The sequence below is a fragment of the Ailuropoda melanoleuca genome, chromosome 15 (genome assembly GCF_002007445.2).
Source record: "Ailuropoda melanoleuca isolate Jingjing chromosome 15, ASM200744v2, whole genome shotgun sequence".
Classification (NCBI taxonomy): domain Eukaryota; kingdom Metazoa; phylum Chordata; class Mammalia; order Carnivora; family Ursidae; genus Ailuropoda; species Ailuropoda melanoleuca.
In genome coordinates this window covers 18,917,834-18,939,450 of record NC_048232.1, presented here as the reverse complement: position 1 = coordinate 18,939,450, position 21,617 = coordinate 18,917,834, and the positions used below count along the sequence as shown (strand labels likewise).

The 21,617-nt window shown below is 39.0% G+C and overlaps 1 protein-coding gene across 1 annotated transcript in view; it reads left to right on the top strand.

Moving 5' to 3' along the window:
- The window catches only part of NEBL (nebulette), a 123,636-nt gene that overhangs the window by 46,000 nt on the left and 56,019 nt on the right, over positions 1–21,617 (top strand). Inside the window, exons 12-17 of the mRNA XM_019801214.2 lie at positions 4,298–4,408; positions 10,338–10,448; positions 12,619–12,729; positions 17,427–17,537; positions 17,711–17,821; positions 20,757–20,861. Coding sequence (XP_019656773.2) covers positions 4,298–4,408; positions 10,338–10,448; positions 12,619–12,729; positions 17,427–17,537; positions 17,711–17,821; positions 20,757–20,861 — 660 coding nt within the window. The remainder of the gene's footprint in view (positions 1–4,297; positions 4,409–10,337; positions 10,449–12,618; positions 12,730–17,426; positions 17,538–17,710; positions 17,822–20,756; positions 20,862–21,617) is intronic.

Here is a 21,617-nt window from a genome sequence, read left to right as displayed (position 1 = left end):
TCGTCTTACCTGAAATTACAGATCCAGTAAATGCCAATGTTTTAGGACCTTGTCAAATCATGAGAGATTCTCTTTTCTCTGTTTTCTTATTTAGTTGATCCCCCCCGTGGTCCACCCCCCCAAACCAAACAGTGACATGCAAGTTTTAAAATATCAAGAGAAGAGAGCAGTTAAGAATTTTTTGTGCATATGTACTTCGTGTTCTACTTAAAATGAAGCTGAATCACATCCAGATATTCCCCAAACGGTTTCGCTCTGTCCTAGTGAAATTTCTTCTGTTCTTTTTTTCCCTACATTTTTTGGGACCAGACACCAGACACAGAAGGTTTTCTCTGCAGCCAACATCCAGATTCTGTGGGTACACCAAGTTATTACTTCAAAGGGACAGAAATAGAGGACAGCAGTATCAGCCAATTACGGCCCCACGCCAAGTGTGCTCTGTGGGCACCATCTTTTCTCTTCTCCAATAACACCACCAAAACAGGGAGAAATGATAACTTCTGGACAATGAAACCGTCATAGGAATTTTGTAAACAGTGTATGTGCTCTTTGTTGCTATTTATGCTGCTATGTGTTTATAATTCATCTTCTCAGGGAAAGGGCACTCAGACATTACCGTGGCTTGTTGAATTGTCCAAGTTGTTTAATTTCTTCTTCAAGCAAGAAAAGAGAAGAGAATTACTTGTATTTTTCATATCTCATAGCTTCTTAAGCCAGTTGAGAGGAGTTTGATCAAGAAATAGGTGAATATTTTGATGAAATTAGCTGTTTGTTTGAACTGAATTGGAAGAGAGGTAAATTCTGAAATAGTTCAGAAGCCCGACAACAACCTACATTTAATGGGATAACTTGCGGGACTACCTTTGTCTTAGTTTGGGCTGCTGTTACCCAAGTACAACAGACTGGGCAGCTTAAACAACAGAAATTGATTTCTTATAGTTCTGGATGCTGGAAGTCTGAGATCCGAATGCCAGCAGGTCAGGGTTCTGATGAGACCGTTTTCAGGGTGCCTTCTCGCTGTGTCCTCACATGGCGGAGAGCAGAGAGGGGAAGGAAGCCCTCTCCTAAAGTGTTTGGGGCACTGACCCCATCATGAGGGCTCCACCCTCATGACCGCATCTATCCTAATTGCTTTCCAAAGGCCCCACCTCCAAATGCATCCATCACATTGAGGGTAGCCTGGAGTTTCCACATATAAATTTTGGGGTGACACAGACATTCCGTCCATTATCACCTTTTCTGCGTTTCGAGAATAATATGTAAAGTACTGCACTATTACCAGGTGGGGAGGCTGGAAGGCAACCTCTGGGTTGAGCCTCCGGGGTCAGCCGCCAGAGCCTGTGGCCTGTGTAGTTCTCAACCCGCTCTCCTTCTGGTCCCCCAGCTCTCACTGATAGTCATGCCTCGTCCTTTAAGGAGAAGACCAGCACCTTCAGACTGGGCTCTCTGTGTTCTTCCCGTCAGCCCCAGGCTATCATTATTTGCGTGTTTGTGCTACATTTTCACATCTTACTCACAGAGCAAAATGTTCCCCTGTTTTCCTCTCTTTGATCTTCTCTGTACTTTTTCTTCTGAAGACCCCCTTCTCCCTCCCCTTCTTTTTCCCCATGGCTATAGTACTTAAACTCTCTGTGGGTAAGTCTCAGGGAAGCCTCTCGGGAAAGCACATCCCCACGCTGCTTCCTCAAGAGGTCCTTCGTGAGTCTGCCAGTGGAGGTTGGAAATCGTATTTAGCAAGATCCCAGCAGCTTCTGATGTCGGTGGTCCCATGACCATCCTTCGAGAAACATGGACTCATTGAAGAAAACAGTAACTTAAAGTCATAAAGTTACATAGCACAAAAAAGTCATACAGTTACATAGCACAAAAGAAAATGAAGTATTAACAACTGAAAACAAAAACAAAAACAAACCCCAAATCAGTCAAATGAACTAATCAGTTCCTTCTGGTTGGCTGTTTTGACATCAGGTGCAAACAGCTTTAGTAATACTTTTATTATATGCTGCTATGGAATTTGCTTACATCGGGGGCTACGTGGGCCTTTTGTTAATACTGGCTTTCAATTTTTGCTATTCTGATTTCTGGTATTGTCGCTAGGGGGAAATTATCCTTTGCAGAGCCTGAGACATGTTTTCCCTTTAATTATAGCCAGTGGCTATTAGATTTTTATGCTCAGCATTTATAAGTCTGCTCAGCAGGGCTTGAGGAGAGAGAAATCTTTCGATAGAAAATATCTTTGGACCAAATTTATACTCTGAAGACTAGAAACATAAAATATCTAAAAATCTTAGTTAGACCAAGGTTGATGTGAAAGATACCTTTAAATAGAGGAAATGTGGGGCACCTGGGTGGCTCAGTTGTTAAGCATCTGCCTTCGGCTCAGGGCGTGATCCGAGAGTCCTGGGATCGAGCCCCACATCGAGCCCCACATTGGGCTCCTCCACTGGGAGCCTGCTTCTTCCTCTCCCACTCCCCCTGCCTGTGTTCCCTCTCTCGCTGGCTGTTTCTCTCTCTGTCAAATAAATAAAATTTAAAAAAAAAGGCTATAAATAGAGGATCAATGAAGTGGACCCAAAGGGAACCATCTGGCTTCTAGATGGTTTTTATTCCTAAGAGGGAAGCATGACAAGGAGCATCTTAAGCCTTCTCTGGGTAAAGCGAAGTGTTCATGATGTCGGGGCTGGTCACTCATGTTTCTGTGATAGCCTATAATTATGCTTCTCTCACTTTTCTTCGAATGCCAGATATAGGTTTAATCAGTGTGTTTTCTAGAAGAAATCTTTAAATCTGGCTTTGAAAAGTTCTTTGTCTTCTGTTTCATAAAAAGCACACCGAAGGTTTTTTTGTTTTTTTTCCCCTTAGTCATGTATTGGCCAGTTCCAGTCATAATCAACTTTCCTTAATGACTTATTTCAGTAAAATGTTTTTCAAAGGAGAAGGGCTTTTTGAAGTGAATTATCTGAAATAAATAAATATACCCAAATTTTTATTTTTGCTTTTTAAAAAAGATAGTTTTGGCCTGGAAATGCCCTAGATTCAGCCTTGTAACCATATAATTTCAATTAGTTCCACATAAAGAAGAGGATGATTTCTCATTGTTCTTTGGGAATATCTGTAGTTCCTCTAACTCGGAATGTTCTCAGTACAACTTCTTAATCACTTTGTTAAATTTTAGTGTTTCCAGGACATCTGTGTGACCTTTTGTGTGTGTGGCTCTCCATAGATCATTTTTAAATAGTTGTGTGTGACATAAATGTAGGAGAGACAACAACAAGCCTCTCTCTTCATCCCTCATGGTTTGGGAGAATTTCTTTATACAATTACTTATCTTTGTAATTCGTATATTATGAACCTGGAAATGGCCTTTCATTTTGCATTAATAACAATCTCATGCAGAATTTATTTTTGTCATCTTTGTGATGCAATTTGAATAAAATACTTAGCTGGTAATATATAGGCTTTTGTGTGTCTGGTAAATATTTTACATGCATGGAGATCTTTGTCATTTAGAGAGACTCTTTCTACAGTCCTAAAGTGCGAGTAACCATTGTTTTTCAAATCCATAGTTCCAATGTTGGAATTGAGGGAATCTTAGCCAAAGGGTGGCCGAGAATGTCAAAAGGGCAGGTGAGGGTATGAATGTCCGCTCGCTACAATCACTGTCTGCATTCCCCTTTCCATTCCTTGTTGTGAACTCCTACCTAGAGAACAATTTATCAGGTTGAAGATAAGACTCCTCCCAGTGTAACTTAATTCACAGATGGTAGAGAAATATTCTCAGTGCCAAAATCATTAAAGGAAAACGTATTTCAGCCTCCATTACATTTTAGAGATGGTCTTTGCCACGTTCACAAAAGGCTAACAGTGAAAGGGGTGATGAGAATCTCAACATTTATGCTGCTGTGCTTTGAATGGCCTTCTATGCAGCCAGATTGTCTTCCGGTGGCTGGATCCACTCCCTTTAGAATGAACCAGTCCGGTGATTCTCAAATAATCAACTTTACTGGCTTTCTTCTCCAATTGGCATCAAACAATGACAGACTAATAAGGTGTTAAGCAGCCTCACTCCTCTGAGTGCTTTCCCACAGGCAGCTGGTACTTGATGATTTTGTTTTTGTTTGGTAGAATTCTAAAATTTATGGTCAAGTTGGAGTGATTTTCTTGTGGCTGTGAAGACTCCAAGGTGGTAGAATTATGTAAGGCAAACCTCAGTTTTGCTCTGGGAACTCTTCTTTAATACCTTTCCAACAGTGACTAGTATTTTCTAAATTTCAAATTATGTGGTCTTCTTTAACAGAAAGTTTACAGAGAAGATTTTGAGAAGGAGATTAAAGGAAGGTCATCACTGGATTTAGACAAGACTCCAGAATTTTTACATGTAAAGTACATCACCAACCTTCTGAAAGAGGTAGGATCTTGCGATTTACTATTAAATATTGTGAAAGAAAACTAAAGAAATAACCCAGGAAATATTTATTCCAAAATTCCCTACTAACTGTTTGAGATGTTAATCCATTCCTCTTTCTCTCACTTTGAACTTTATTAACAGAGTTTTTCATTTTCATTAAAAACAGGAAAGTGTGTGTTAACATTTCCATTTAAAGTTGGGGGAAGAAATCACCTAGAATTTCTGGAAAAACTTGAAAAATATTCTGATTTTGTGTTTGTATCTCAACAGCTCTATAAATAGTTTTATAACAATTTTTTCTTTAAAATTTTGAATATGGATGAGGCAAACTTAATTCTTTCAAATTTAGTTATTTAAAAATGCATTTGAGAACCAGCTTTTTCTGCAACTCCTCTCCTTTCTGCAGCATTCTCAGAACATCTGGTATCAGAAATGAGAGCCTCAAATGTGAAGGTTTGGATAAATGACACATTATTTGTGAGTGGATTGTGTTCGAAAGGGGGCAAATATTTAGCATAGAGACTTAGGAACTCATGTGATTTTCCATTTTACTTTCAGCAGGATTCCTCTCCCCTCCCCCCCAGATTGGTGCATTTCAACTCACAACTAATGTATTACATCTGTTGAACATTAAGGTCTTCAAACCTAACAATTAAAAATATCATACTCATGGTCCATCCCTTTAAAAGTTTCTTTTTGGGGCGCCTGGGTAGCGCAGTCGTTAAGCGTCTGCCTTCGGCTCAGGGCGTGACCCCGGCGTTCCGGGATCGAGCCCCACGTCCGGCTCCTCCGCTGGGAGCCTGCTTCTTCCTCTCCCACTCCCCCTGCCTGTGTTCCCTCTCTCGCTGGCTGTTTCTCTCTCTGTCAAATAAATAAAATTTAAAAAAAAAGGCTATAAATAGAGGATCAATGAAGTGGACCCAAAGGGAACCATCTGGCTTCTAGATGGTTTTTATTCCTAAGAGGGAAGCATGACAAGGAGCATCTTAAGCCTTCTCTGGGTAAAGCGAAGTGTTCATGATGTCGGGGCTGGTCACTCATGTTTCTGTGATAGCCTATAATTATGCTTCTCTCACTTTTCTTCGAATGCCAGATATAGGTTTAATCAGTGTGTTTTCTAGAAGAAATCTTTAAATCTGGCTTTGAAAAGTTCTTTGTCTTCTGTTTCATAAAAAGCATACCGAAGGTTTTTTTGTTTTTTTTCCCCTTAGTCATGTATTGGCCAGTTCCAGTCATAATCAACTTTCCTTAATGACTTATTTCAGTAAAATGTTTTTCAAAGGAGAAGGGCTTTTTGAAGTGAATTATCTGAAATAAATAAATATACCCAAATTTTTATTTTTGCTTTTTAAAAAAGATAGTTTTGGCCTGGAAATGCCCTAGATTCAGCCTTGTAACCATATAATTTCAATTAGTTCCACATAAAGAAGAGGATGATTTCTCATTGTTCTTTGGGAATATCTGTAGTTCCTCTAACTCGGAATGTTCTCAGTACAACTTCTTAATCACTTTGTTAAATTTTAGTGTTTCCAGGACATCTGTGTGACCTTTTGTGTGTGTGGCTCTCCATAGATCATTTTTAAATAGTTGTGTGTGACATAAATGTAGGAGAGACAACAACAAGCCTCTCTCTTCATCCCTCATGGTTTGGGAGAATTTCTTTATACAATTACTTATCTTTGTAATTCGTATATTATGAACCTGGAAATGGCCTTTCGTTTTGCTTTAATAACAATCTCATGCAGAATTTATTTTTGTCATCTTTGTGATGCAATTTGAATAAAATACTTAGCTGGTAATATATAGGCTTTTGTGCGTCTGGTAAATATTTTACATGCATGGAGATCTTTGTCATTTAGAGAGACTCTTTCTACAGTCCTAAAGTGCGAGTAACCATTGTTTTTCAAATCCATAGTTCCAATGTTGGAATTGAGGGAATCTTAGCCAAAGGGTGGCCGAGAATGTCAAAAGGGCAGGTGAGGGTATGAATGTCCGCTCGCTACAATCACTGTCTGCATTCCCCTTTCCATTCCTTGTTGTGAACTCCTACCTAGAGAACAATTTATCAGGTTGAAGATAAGACTCCTCCCAGTGTAACTTAATTCACAGATGGTAGAGAAATATTCTCAGTGCCAAAATCATTAAAGGAAAATGTATTTCAGCCTCCATTACATTTTAGAGATGGTCTTTGCCACGTTCACAAAAGGCTAACAGTGAAAGGGGTGATGAGAATCTCAACATTTATGCTGCTGTGCTTTGAATGGCCTTCTATGCAGCCAGATTGTCTTCCGGTGGCTGGATCCACTCCCTTTAGAATGAACCAGTCTGGTGATTCTCAAATAATCAACTTTACTGGCTTTCTTCTCCAATTGGCATCAAACAATGACAGACTAATAAGGTGTTAAGCAGCCTCACTCCTCTGAGTGCTTTCCCACAGGCAGCTGGTACTTGATGATTTTGTTTTTGTTTGGTAGAATTCTAAAATTTATGGTCAAGTTGGAGTGATTTTCTTGTGGCTGTGAAGACTCCAAGGTGGTAGAATTATGTAAGGCAAACCTCAGTTTTGCTCTGGGAACTCTTCTTTAATACCTTTCCAACAGTGACTAGTATTTTCTAAATTTCAAATTATGTGGTCTTCTTTAACAGAAAGTTTACAGAGAAGATTTTGAGAAGGAGATTAAAGGAAGGTCATCACTGGATTTAGACAAGACTCCAGAATTTTTACATGTAAAGTACATCACCAACCTTCTGAAAGAGGTAGGATCTTGCGATTTACTATTAAATATTGTGAAAGAAAACTAAAGAAATAACCCAGGAAATATTTATTCCAAAATTCCCTACTAACTGTTTGAGATGTTAATCCATTCCTCTTTCTCTCACTTTGACCTTTATTAACAGAGTTTTTCATTTTCATTAAAAACAGGAAAGTGTGTGTTAACATTTCCATTTAAAGTTGGGGGAAGAAATCACCTAGAATTTCTGGAAAAACTTGAAAAATATTCTGATTTTGTGTTTGTATCTCAACAGCTCTATAAATAGTTTTATAACAATTTTTTTTTTAAATTTTGAATATGGATGAGGCAAACTTAATTCTTTCAAATTTAGTTATTTAAAAATGCATTTGAGAACCAGCTTTTTCTGCAACTCCTCTCCTTTCTGCAGCATTCTCAGAACATCTGGTATCAGAAATGAGAGCCTCAAATGTGAAGGTTTGGATAAATGACACATTATTTGTGAGTGGATTGTGTTCGAAAGGGGGCAAATATTTAGCATAGAGACTTAGGAACTCATGTGATTTTCCATTTTACTTTCAGCAGGATTCCTCTCCCCTCCCCCCCAGATTGGTGCATTTCAACTCACAACTAATGTATTACATCTGTTGAACATTAAGGTCTTCAAACGTAACAATTAAAAATATCATACTCATGGTCCATCCCTTTAAAAGTTTCTTTTTGGGGCGCCTGGGTAGCGCAGTCGTTAAGCGTCTGCCTTCGGCTCAGGGCGTGACCCCGGCGTTCCGGGATCGAGCCCCACGTCCGGCTCCTCCGCTGGGAGCCTGCTTCTTCCTCTCCCACTCCCCTNATAGGAACTCATGTGATTTTCCATTTTACTTTCAGCAGGATTCCTCTCCCCTCCGCCCCAGATTGGTGCATTTCAACTCACAACTAATGTATTACATCTGTTGAACATTAAGGTCTTCAAACCTAACAATTAAAAATATCATACTCATGGTCCATCCCTTTAAAAGTTTCTTTTTGGGGCGCCTGGGTAGCGCAGTCGTTAAGCGTCTGCCTTCGGCTCAGGGCGTGACCCCGGCGTTCCGGGATCGNGTGTGATCCCGGCGTTCTGGGATCAAGCCCTGCATCAGGCTCCTCCGCTGGGAGCCTGCTTCTTCCTCTCCCACTCCCCCTGCTGTGTTCCCCCTCTCGCTGGCTGTCTGTCACATAAATAAATAAAAAAAAATCTTTNTTTCCGGGATCGAGCCCCACGTCCGGCTCCTCCGCTGGGAGCCTGCTTCTTCCTCTCCCACTCCCCCTGCTGTGTTCCCCCTCTCGCTGGCTGTCTGTCACATAAATAAATAAAAAAAAATCTTTAAAAAAAATAAAAAAATAAAAGTTTCTTTTTGTTTTTGTTTTTTAATGGCCAAAAAGTAACTCGGAGCTCTTCCACCTCCCTGCTTAGAGTCTCTTTACATTAAGGGAAAATATTAGAGAACGCCGCTTCACCCTGAATTTTGAACCGAAGAAAACTGTTCCTGAAAGAAATATCTTAAATCAGTAAAATAAGCTTGAGTACAATTCTGCACACGGACTTCCTTAATAACTGAATGCCACCTGGCCTTTACGGGTTAACTGCTTTTAGAAATTTAATGTGCTTCACCGTTGTAATGTATGTTGGGCTGAAATAGGTATATATTTATGGAAGACTGCTGTTGCTATCTTACCTTTTCTCGCTCCTAGTTCCTCTCAAATTTTCTGAAGGTGAAGCCTAGTCAAATGGCAACTTCCTACTATTGTCTTCCCTTTAAAGAATAAGCACTGTTTATATGAAAATCTTAAAGGGGGAGCTCTTTATCATTTACATACAAATGACAATGTTAGATCTGTTTTAAGGTCCATAAATGACTTTACTATACATGCCATTCATTGACTTTCTCTTTTATTTCTCTTTTTGAAAGAATCTTATTTTAGATGTATTGATTCAGAATATATGCATCAGGATAGTAAAAGGCCCATAAGACTATGATTAAAAATCTTTTAATTCAGCTATAGAGAGGTCTAATTTTGAAAAAGGAGCTCTCAGTATACGCATTTAGCTTTAAATTGTCTTTGCATTTTTTACTTTATTATGGTTTTTACATTTATATTGCCGTTCAGAATATTCAGAGTATTGTTTTATACTTTCATTTCACTTGATTCCCCCAATTGCCCTTTGACATTGGTAGAGTAAGTATTTTTATTTTCATTTTGCCTGTGCGTGTGGAAATCAAGGCTCAGTTACTTAAAGTCTTTTGAAGGTCACATGACCGAATAAGTGAGAGAATTCCAACTTTCATCCAGGTCATTTGACTCCAGAGCTCTTTCCAAAATTACATTCAGGTCATTACGATGTTTTGTAGGCTATAAGTTAAGCAGAGGACTAGCTAATTTAATTATACTGGACAAAGAGAAAATAACATCAAATGAACCCTAGGATTTACTGGAACATGACTTCTTATTAAAGGAAAACTCATCTTTTATGTGGCAAGTTAGTCTTAAGTACAACTCAATTGAATTGAATCAAGATATATACTGTTTTCATAATGCATTTAGTAGGAAAAAAAAGAAATTCATTAGCAGAACAAAAACCCCAAGTTATAGATAAGTATTAGTGGAGACATTTGGATCTACTTAAAATATAATATTAAGATAGATGACGTTCAAACTATGTATTATCAATCTATAGGAAATTATTTGGTTTTACGAATCTGAATAAAGTGAAATATTTTTAAAACTTTGGTTACATCCAACCTTTTGATTTTGTAATTTTCAATTCTTTTTCAACTATTATCTTTGGTGATTCATATTTTATAGACGGCTTTCAAAGAAATACTTCAAATAATTAATAAGAAGCATCCATTCCTAAGATCTTCCTCACCACTTAAAAGGAAGACATCTTTTTATAAAATATGGTACCAATATGGTACCAAAATATACTGGAAGACAGGATGAAAGGGAAAATCCTGATAAAATTGGAAGCCACTCTAAACATGACTAAAAGAGAAAATAGAGTCTCTGTAGAAAATGAGGAGCATAAGTATTCAGGAGCCTGATTTATTCCTCTCTAGAAATATTTTCTCCTTTCTGTGGTCTCTAGAAAACACGTGACATGGTATATCAGTTAAAGGGTGTCCCAGGAAATTTTGAACTGTAATGTTCTTGTCTCATAGAAAGAATATAAAAAAGACTTGGAAAATGAAATAAGAGGCAAAGGAATGGAAGTTAACTCCGACGTTCTTGATATTCAAAGAGCAAAACGTGCATCCGAAATGGCTAGTGAGGTGAGTATATTTATTTAGCAACTGAGAATGTATGACTTTTCAGCTGACTTCATTGTCCATAAACCTTTCTCAAAGTTTTATATACATTCCATAACTTTTATGTGCAAGATGATGATAAGTAGCTATGTCCTAGGAGTCATTTCTCAGCCAAGGAATTAAAGAAAAATAACAATAATATTAAAAAAAAAAAGATGTTCACCATCTCCTTTCCATGTGGTATGAGAAAAATGACCCTTTCCCCCCTTTTACAGAAAAATGTATATAATAAACCAGAATAACTGTAGGAGATTCAACTTGGGTTTTTAAGGAAGTGAAAGGCACTGGACTGGGAACGTGTGTAGTGGAACTCCATCTGTCACTGCAGTGCAGTTCACATGCTCTCCTGCTCTCCACCCAACAGAGCCCCCCAGCCCTTGCCTCACTACTCAATGAGCCCACATAAAGCTCTTTATGAAGTGAGAGGGACTGTTGCTCACTTTACATGGAATTTGTGGGAAGGAATGAAATGCCTCTGAAGTGCTGTCAGTCCTTTCATCCTTGTGTAATGTCATTACTTTGGTATCACATAATGGCTCTGTGCTTTGAGGAGAATCTAGCTGAACTGAGCAATGAGAAATTTAAAATTGTGTCCCCATAGGTTCATAAACTGAGGTGAGGGTGGTGATGGTGACCCTATTAGTCAGGCTGCAAATGATAGGAACCCAACTCAAACTGGGTGAAACAACAAAGGGAATGTTTTGGCTTATGAATAGAGAAGTACAAAGTCAGGTTTCCTTCTGGTTGGAGTTCAAATGATGTCTCTCTTCCTTCTTTCTCAGTTCTCTTGTCTTCTCTAATGCTTCAAGCTTGGGAGGTTATCTCCAAGTGATGGCTCCTCCTAACAGTAGGATAACTCCTATCTATGCCAGAAATCCCAATGGGAAGTGAGCCTCTGTTTCTTAGAGTTACAGTTAAGGTCCTAGGATTGAATCTCACTGGATCAACTTCTATCCTGTGTCCACACCCGTTCTAATCATTGTGTCTAGGGCCAGACGAGTGTAATGTGCTGATGATCTGGTATGGTTCTCAGGCTCACACATTTGTTCAGTTAACTTCTTTGGTAGTTTAATTGCATTTTAAGTATAAAACATTTAAGGGGCACCTGGGTGGCTTGGTCAGTTAAGTGTCTACTTTCAGCTCAGGTCATGATCCTGGGGTCCTGGGACCAAGCCCCATATCAGGCTCCCTGCTCAGCGGGGAACCTGCTTCTCCCTCTCCCTGATCTCTGCTTATGCTCTCTCTCTCTCTCTCAATCTCAAATAAATAAAGAAATAAATCTTTAAAAAACAATTCAAAATTGTTATGTGTTTAAAAAAAATTTACAATCGTCTTTGGCCATATACGTGTTCTTTAAATAAATTTAAACTTTAAAAGCCACTGTGATGTCTTTGGCTAATGCTGTCCTCACATATTTTTAAGTTAGTAATTCTGTACAGATTGTTCTGCTGTGGTGACATGTGCAGTCCACATTCAGAGTTAGATCTTGTACTCACTTTTCAGTAATACTTGGAAAAATTGTGTGAGACCCTCAATGACAGCATCCGTCTAGACACAGTTGAGTGGCACGTGGCGGCAGGAGCAGCAGTAAATCAGCCTTAGCCTACGAGTACAGGAGTAAAAGACCAAAAGAAGCTATCAGTTATTGCACACCTACTATGTGCTGAGCACTGTGTTATATGCTGTCTCGTTGATCCTCAGAGGGCTCCTGCATGGGGGAATTATTACCCCCATTTTGCAGATGAGCAAACCAGAAACGTTAAACATTCCCAGGGTCACATGGCAATTGAGTGCTCTGGCCTCCAAGTCAGCCTTCTTTCTACAACAGCAGCTCATTGAAACCTGCCTCCCTATCCTCCAGCCCTAACACAGGTGTCAATGAAGATTCTCACCACGTACAGTAAAAAGCTTCAGAGCTTCGTATATCTTCTTCAGTAAGAATAGTGATACAGTTCTAAGCAGTTCAGAAAATTTATTTCTAGGTGATCATTTCATAGTGCAAAGTGGAATGTGTTTTCTTCTTTTTCTTTTTAAATATGTTCATCCATTTTTTTGGTATCATTGATTACAGTTACAGGTTTGTCCTCAGAGTGTCTGAATATTATAAAATGTTGCTTTTTTTTTTTTTTTACAGAAAGAATACAAGAAGGACCTGGAGTCAAAAATTAAAGGGAAGGGAATGCAAGTTGGCACCGACACCCTCGAAATACAACATGCCAAAAAAGCTTCAGAGATAGCTAGTCAGGTTAGTCGAGTGAATGGTGCAGAGGCCTTAAAACCTATATTTCGGAACTTCACAAATCTTATTAACGACCTGATTAGTACATGGAATTCCCCAGAGCTTTGTGACTAGTTTAAAAGTTTGGAATGGAGACCATTCTAAATCAGCATGCTTATTTGAAAATTTATAGTTTCTGCTTTACTCATTTCCTTTAAAAATATCAAAGAAAACTAAAGGGAAGACATTTTAATAGAACACACACACGCACGCACACACACGCACACACACCCTTTCTTACCTTATCTTTGTAATACAACAAATTCCACATTCATCTGGGCTACAATAAAAATTCTCATACTATGTTTTCTTTAAGGATAGGTCATGTACTGTTCCGTGTATCTGTGTTTCCAACTTTCTGAACAGACCTTGAAAATCACATATTGAAACTCTAACATGACAGTGATAACCATTTCTGTATGATTTGGTTGTACGTTCTCAAAATACCCCGTTGACCTCATCACCATGCCGGAAATTCCTACTGGGTTAGCATTTTGGATTGAAGTGTTCTATATCCTGAATGACTGTGTTCATTCATCTAATATTTTCCTCTTCATGTAATGCGTGTAACGGCAGGATATTAATTTAGAAGTTTTGGCTTAGATGCTATGATATTATAGATAGCAGATAACAACGTTGTAGGAGTCAGACCATATGTGTATTTTTTTGAAGGAAATACCCCAGAACCAGTTCCTACTTCTTGAACTCCTCCAGTAATTTCAAGAATATAAAAGTGTCACTGAAATAGAGAGTATTTAGGAAGAGGTGATTTTGTGAGAAACATTTTTTAAAAAAGATTTTTATTTATTTATTTGAGATAGAGCTAGTGAGAGAGAGATCACGAGCAGGGGGGAAGAGTAGAGGGAGAAGCAGACTCCCCAGTGAGCAGGGACCCCAGTGTGGAATTCCATCCCAGGGTCCTGGGATCATGACCTGAGCCAAAGACAGACACTTCACTGACTGAGCCACCCAGGCGCCCTGCGAGAAACATTTGTAAAGAGAATGTTGGGGTGCAGGTTAAGGAGTGCTGCCCACTTACCTCAAGGCTGGTTGGGGGACGTTTCAGTGGGGCTACTCTGGGAGCTGTACTGTGACCCTTGCAGTTAGTAAGAGCTAGGTCAGGACTGACCCCCCAGGAAGTCTGGAGGGTGAGGGGGAGCTGATTAACTGCCCAGAGAGTTGCTGCTGTGTTGGGATCTGCTTACATTCCTAGGGTTGGGGACTGGCCAGTGGAATGCAATGGTCATAATTGGTTTGGACAAAGAATCTTGCGATGGCATAGGAGTCTTGGCCAAGAGGGATTTTGGTTAGAAATGGCAGAATTGGGGGTTGGGGAATGCGTGCTGAACAGGTACTTGAAAACCTCCTTTCGCTTGACCCCTCCTTCCATTCTCCTCCGGAAATATAGCCATTGTTGCAAATTTGTTGTAGAGCCTTCTGGGTCTATTTTTATGTGTATATAGATAAACATAACACTTATGTTCACATAGACTTAAAAAGCCTTACAAACCATGTATCTTGTTCTGTGCTTGGTTTTTTCACTTAATATGATGGACCCTTTTCCATGTTACTTCATAAAGTTCTATCTCATTCTTATAGAAAAATTAAGTATTTCATAACATGGATGTGAATACGCAGCCATTTACCTTTTGATGTCTCATAGGCATTACCACATGTAAATGACAATAAAATGTAATAACAGGATCTCAGTATTACCCACCCAAACCAGAATGCTTCATTTTCCCCCAGATCTGCTTTTCTTTTCCACTCCCTTCTCAGCAAATGGCATCAGTGAGATCTCAGAAGTCACTTGGATTCCTCTTGTCAGCAACTTTTATTGACTCTGCCCCCCAAATTTTTTCTAAATCCATCTACTTCTCTCCACCCCAGTCCAAGCTACTGTGTCTGTCACCTGGATCCCTGCAATGGCTTCTAACCAGAATTCTGCTTCCATTATTGTCCTCTTCATATCCGTCCTCTACCCAACAGCCAGAACCATCCTTGAAGAATTAAATTAAATTATGTTACTCTCGCTACTTAGAACTCTCCAGTGGTTTCCAGTCATGTCCAGTATAAATGCCCCACTCCTTGCTCCTGCATTCAGAGCCCCCCTCCTGCCGTTCTCATCTTCTTCCCCTCTTCCCTCGTTCATTACGGTTATGCTCCAGCTGCACAGACTTGAGGTTCTGCACAGCTGTATTGTCTTCTGGAAAGTCCTTCCCCTAGTCTTTGCAGTTTGCTCTTTCTGGGTATTCATTTCTTAGATTTAATGGTACTTTTTAATGGTGGCCTCCTTGGGCTTCCAAGTAACTAACTATCCACAAACTATTAAATCACTACTTATAATTTTCTGAAATGTTTCTCATTATTAGGAGGGGCAACACCCAGTGTTATTCAAGGTACTGGGTTGGAGTAAGGTGGTTGGGAGTGATGGATTCAAGGCTGGAGAAATAAAAAAAAAAAATCAAAATCATCCTCATGGGCCTGAGAGTTGAAGCCAAAAGAAGTCATCCTTTCCCTGGAGAAAACAATATGGAAAGAATATAAATTTCGTTTTTCACACTTTCACCTAAGAGCAGGCTTCTAAGACATATTCCTTTCATGAAACACTGGAATGTCATATCTTTCCTTAGACTGGTATAGATTTGTTTTATTCAATGATATGCTGCTTTCAATTTCTGTGTGTACCTTAGGACTGTATACTAGTTCTTGAGAAGCTAGGAGAAAGAAAGTCCTAGGGGAGTCAGCTGTCCTTTGGTTATATGTACATCATGATTATGGCCATGCTATTATCTTTGCAATCCAAAGATATCATTGGCATGTAATCCTAGCCATGTCCCATTTTGCCCAATTGATAGGCTCTCACATCCATTTCAATCAAACTTTGGGACTTCGCTATAGTTCAAGGCTTAACTTTTCAAGAAATTAATGTGGTATATATTGTTATGTGACTCACTCCCAATAGTTAAACCCTCCAGAAGCTATGGAATTGACCATGTGACTTTTTTTTAGCCAATAGGACATTAGCCAACCTGACTTAGGCAGAGCCTCTAAAACTCTTGTGCATTGGGGCTTGCCTTCTTGGAATATAAGTGCCATCATGCTGTTTTAAGCCTTCAAAGTTTTAGGGTGTTTTGTTATGTATTAGGATGTAAATGATGTAACTAGTGTCCTATGTAGTCTATTTATGTGCTTGAGAATGCTTTTAGATTTGAACATTCCTATTGCAAAATTAAATGACCTAGTTCTACCCTGGGACCTTGGTGGCTGTCTATGATCAGTGCCTCACTTTCTACATACATTGTCCTTCATATGAAGTGCTTTGTTTGGGGGCTTTAAAGAGGCTTACTAGAATTTTTTTTTTTCTATAGACATAGTAATAATGGTATATTATGATTTTGAAAGTTAAATGCTATTACTTAAACTGTATTCAGAAAAGTGAAACTGATACTCTAAGTAGTGAAAATAAAAAGAGTTATGAGTAGAAGATAGGAAAAGATATAATATTTCTCTGAGATTGAGATCTTGTTTATACCTTTTAAAATTTAGGGTATCACAATTAAGCAAGCCAACATTTACGCCATTGCAGGGAATCTACAAATCTAGATTATGTCACATCTAGAGTATGTCAACATAATAGGAAATAACTTTTAGAAGAAATGAAATTAGATACAGTCAATAGTTTTTTTTCTTGTAATAAAATTTTTCATTAAAGAATATATGCGCAGTGAAAAGTGTACAATTTAAGCATAGAGCTTGCTCAATTTTTTGTAATCAGTTTTAAAATGTGACGAGTCTCTGAGACATGTTGTGTCTGGGTAATTATGACTATTTTGTAAGTAACACATAATTCAATTCAGGCTGCTCAAAACAGGCAGATAATTTATTGTTCTTAGAACCGAACAGTAGAGGAAGCCCTAGGCTTGGCTTGCTCTGGGGCTCAGACAATGTGGTTGAGTTTCGGTTTCTATCTTCAGTTCTCAGGCAGGCTTTCTTCTGTTTTCAAAGAGGCTCTTAGCAGCTCCTGGGGCTCCTTCCTTCTCCATCCATGACTAGAAGCAGAGGGAAAGCTTCTTGATAGCTTGTGTGGAAAAATAATCACACTCATCCCTGGAGAAATCTTGAAGGGTCAGGGATAGGTATAATGGTTTATGTGAGCCCAACAGGGCCCATGGACTTGGGCCAGTCTCACCCAAGCTGAATGGTCTAGCATGGGGGAGCTGTGAGTTGCCCAGTGGCAAATCAGGGAGCTAATAGGGGATGGGGGGAAGAGTGGTTGGATTCCAAGGAAGAAACCAGCAATAATTATTCACTACAGAGCAAAAAGTGACAGTTTTACAATTACATCTTACTGATATTCATCAAATGAATTATGCATTAACCAATAATTGATCAATTTTATTGTATTGAAATAGAAAAACTTCCTCCTTGGTTAGCTGTGCTTTCTTTCTTAATTCAGGTTAGTAGACAGAAGCCTTCTGATTACTTGTGAATAAGTCACTCCAAGGCATGTTCCTCCCACGAGTTTTAAAACTCTTCCTAGTTTTATAGAAATAAGAGAAATAAGAGTCCAAACCATGATCCTGCTGTGCAAATGACATCACAGTTGTCCACAGTTTTTCACATTCTTGTGGAGCCCTCATTGAATGTTTTATTTTCTTCAGAAAGACTATAAGAGAGATCTGGAGACTGAAATAAAAGGGAAGGGCATGCAAGTGGGCCCAGACACTCCTGATATCCAGAGAGCCAAGAAAGCATCGGAAATGGCCAGCCAGGTGAGAAACCCGCGGGACACAAAATTTACAACAGACACGATGAATTGTGTATGGAAAAAGTATAAATGACATTTTTGCACGTGTGGGCTTGAGATTCAAACACATACGTATCTGCATTGCTATGGAAGGCTAAGCAAAGCTCTGAAGATTATTTTCTGTTTTTTTTTTTTCAGAAAGAATATAAGAAAGACTTGGAAAATGAAATTAAGGGGAAAGGAATGCAAGTGAGCATGGATATCCCGGACATACTGCGAGCCAAGAGGGCATCTGAGATCTATAGCCAGGTTGGTAGGGAGTGAAGACGCTCAGAATACTGTTCTCTGATCTCCAGTTGCCATGTGCTTCATGTGTCTCTAAGACTGGTATTTTTTGGAGGGCACTGTATTCAAAGTCAGTGCACTCTCTTCTAGGAGCTATTGGTCAAACTTGATTGATCTCACTCATGAAAGGGACAGTTGCTGTAAATTCAATTCAATGGATGTTATTGAGTGTCTGAGCTCCCCTGTTTGAGTCCACTGACACTGTGATCTTTTTAATTTTTAGTTTTTGGCTAGTGCATGCTTGAATCCAGTGCTCACACTACATAAAAAAGATTACAAATGAGTTTGTCTTTTAGCCATTTCAAAATGAATATTATCCTTAAAATAATCAGCTCCAACAAAGAATGAATAAAACTGTGCAAGGTGGAAGGTGAAATTGAATATTAACTAAAAATTAAGAGAAGAACTGTCTTCTTATAAAAGTTAATTTACCAAGTGACCTGTCACACATCTTCTAGAAGACCTGTAGAAGAAAAGCTCTAGAACAGCTGGATATGGATATAACCACAAAAGAATATAGTTAATGGAAGAAGTTATTGATAAAATCTGATCTGGGCAAAAAATTCTCTAGTGAATATTGTCTTTGTTATAAAATTTACAAGGAAAAGAAAGAATCCTAATGGAAAAAATAGTAAAAGGGGATGAAAAAATTAAAATGGTTATAGAAAATTGACCAAGAATTGTATTTGATTAATAGGATTTATGATGAAAATAGTTTTCAAGAAAATCTGACCACATTTGTTAAAATTCCGATGAAAACATAAGCAGAACCCAAACACCTGCTGATTCAAAAGGGCATATGCAGATGACAGAGTCAAATGTCAGAGGAGTTAGTTGTCTGCTTCTCAGCCTCCTCAGATGACACAGCTGTCGGGATGGTCCTGAAGTGCACGTTCATCTGTCCTCAGTGTCTCCTGGTACCACCTGAACTTGGAGAAGTTGACTCTAACTATATCAACTGACTAAAATTATAGATAAATACATAAAACAGGTCATATGAGTCAGTGGAGAAAAGTTACCCTCTCAAAAATGCCGATCTCATTCATTCATTCAGTAAATACATTCTGAGCACCCATCCACTTACATGCAAAATTAGACGTGGTTTTGTCCTTGGGGAACTAATAATTTAATGATCAAATAATCACATAAATATAGTATTACAAACCGTGATGCCTGAGTTGTCAGCATTCCTGCCTTAGCTTAACAGTGTTGCCTTGTTTGCGTGCGACAGAAGGATACATCTAGCTTCAAGGAATTTTCATTATTTAGGATACAATGGAATACTCATGAGAGTATAATGATGCTGTGTTGAATCTCGACAAGAACAATAAACACCTTTCCTAACAAGCATCAGTATGCCATGATGGTCAACTTCACTGACTTCTGACCCAGAGTACCTGGATTAAATCCTAGCTCTGACACTTCTTGGCTAGTGTCTCAGCTTCCCCATCTGTAAGAGGGGATAGTAACACTCTCTGTTTGTGGGGTTGATTCAATGAGTTAATGTGTATTTCAAACCATACCTATGACTATTTAAATGTGGGTACTCGTCGAAGGTATTGCCTACATTGTATTGGAGCTTAGAGTAATACATTTAGTAGACAGCAAATTGAGATTTTAATCTCAACTACAGAAATACTAGTATCTTTCCATTTTACAAATGTGTCTTTTTCTAAAGTAGGAAACAAAGCACAAATCCAGAAGTGTGAAAAATAGTGCTTATAGAGAGCCAGGTTACTCGCAGGAGCGATAGGGCTACTTTGAACAGGGACTGGGGCTGCTCATGAAAGAGTAGGTTTCTTCTGGGTTCTGGTCACCAATTCCAACACATGTATGTGAAGGCTTCCCCACACCAACAAGCAATTCTCGGACATCAGCAAGGGATTGGAGAATTCGACTCGGTCTGGCACTGTCTGCTGGAAGCCAGCACCAAGTTCTACACCTTAAACACTCAGTCCTATTGGATGGTCCCCCTCCCCTCTTCAGATGCCACTTGCAAACTCAGTTTGCCACCTGTGCTTTTGGCCAACAGGCTATAGATCAGAGGTTCCCAGGACCCCTTCTGTGGGTCTGATTCATTTCCTAGGGCAGTTCACAGAACTTACTAGATCGGCAGTTTATTATAAAAGGATATAACACAGGAACAGCCAGATGGAAGAGATGCACAGGGCCAGGTGTGAGGAGAAGGCATGGAGCTAATAAGCCCTCTCCAGGTTCATTCACCATTTCCCCCAAATCTCCCTACATTCACCAACCCGGAAGCTCTCTGAACCCTCTCCTTTTGGGTTTTTATGGAGGCTTCATTACAGAGGCATGATTGATCAACTCATTGGCTATTGATGACTGATTCAGCCTCCAGCTCCTCTCCCCTCCCCAGAGGTTGGGGATTGGGACTGAAATTTCCAACCCTCTAATCACTTGTTGGGTTCCCCTGGCAACCAGTCCCATCCTTAAGTGTGGTCCAAAAATCGCTTCATTAATATCACAAAAGATATTTTAACCACTCTCAGCACAGGGAATTCTGAGGGTTTTAGGAGCTCTGTGTCAGAAATAGGGACAAAGACCAAATATATAGTTGTTATTGTAAGTCACAATAACACAAGTTTCTAAACTTAGGAGTGGCACAGAGGCCAAACCCTCTGAAGGCCTTTGAATAGACTAGGGTGGGAACCATTGCCTAAGAAGAGGTGAGCCTGCTTCCCTGGACTGTTCGCTTACTCCTTTTATTTTTGCTGTCATATCAACAACTGTTTTGAATCATAAGATATCATTTATGATGATATGAGCCATGTGGAATGGTAGAGTTGGAAGAAGCATCATTTTCTGTCTGTCTCTCATACATGTACACACACACACACACACACCGTTTCAGATTCATATTAACTGTTTATATTTTTAGAAAAAGTATAAAGACAAAGCAGAGAAGATGCTTTCTAACTATAGCTCTGTGCCAGATACTCCTGAAATTCAGAGAATCAAGACAACTCAACAAAACATCAGTGCGGTGAGTAGAAATTACTGCTTTCCAGTGGCTACCTTGAAATTTTGTTTCTGGAAGGAGGGCCTTTTCCCTCATTGTCTGATTGTGGCATTGCTGGGCTTTTCTGCCAAACGTATTATCTTTTCTTCTATAAAATAATAAGAGTACTGTTAAAGAACCAAAATTCAATCAAGTCAATTTAAAGATCTAACTGGCTTGATTCAATTATTCATGAATCAAGCAGTATCCTGTCTAACAAACAGAGGATGATCAGTAGAGATGTACAGAATGTAAGGCTTTGATAGGTAGAAACAGGCGTGACAAGGAAGTTATTAGCAAGAGAAAAGACAGGATTGCTTCAGACAAGGTCACCTTCCCCTAGGGAGAGAGGTTGGGGGTCTGTCATGCAGATTACCTCTTTAGTGCAGATCAGGAAATTCCAGACTGATTGGTTTAAAATTCCACTCTTGGGAGAGGCTGAAACTGCAATTAGGTTAGGTATTAAGTCTTGATGGGGCTTAACATAAGTGACTCCATTTTGGGCCTGTTGTTTCTCTTTAGTAGTACCAAATGTTCTTACAATGTATAATTTATCATGATTGTTTTGGAATTACAAATTCAAATTTTCTTCTGTGGTACAAGCAAGAGTTGTTTTTAACTGAAATTTAAAATTTTACTTAGGAAAGAAGTTTTAATCTTCCATACAGATTTTACTTTGGAGATGAGAATAATCCTATAAAATGATTTCTTTCCTGGTCACTGATTTGCAATAGATAATGT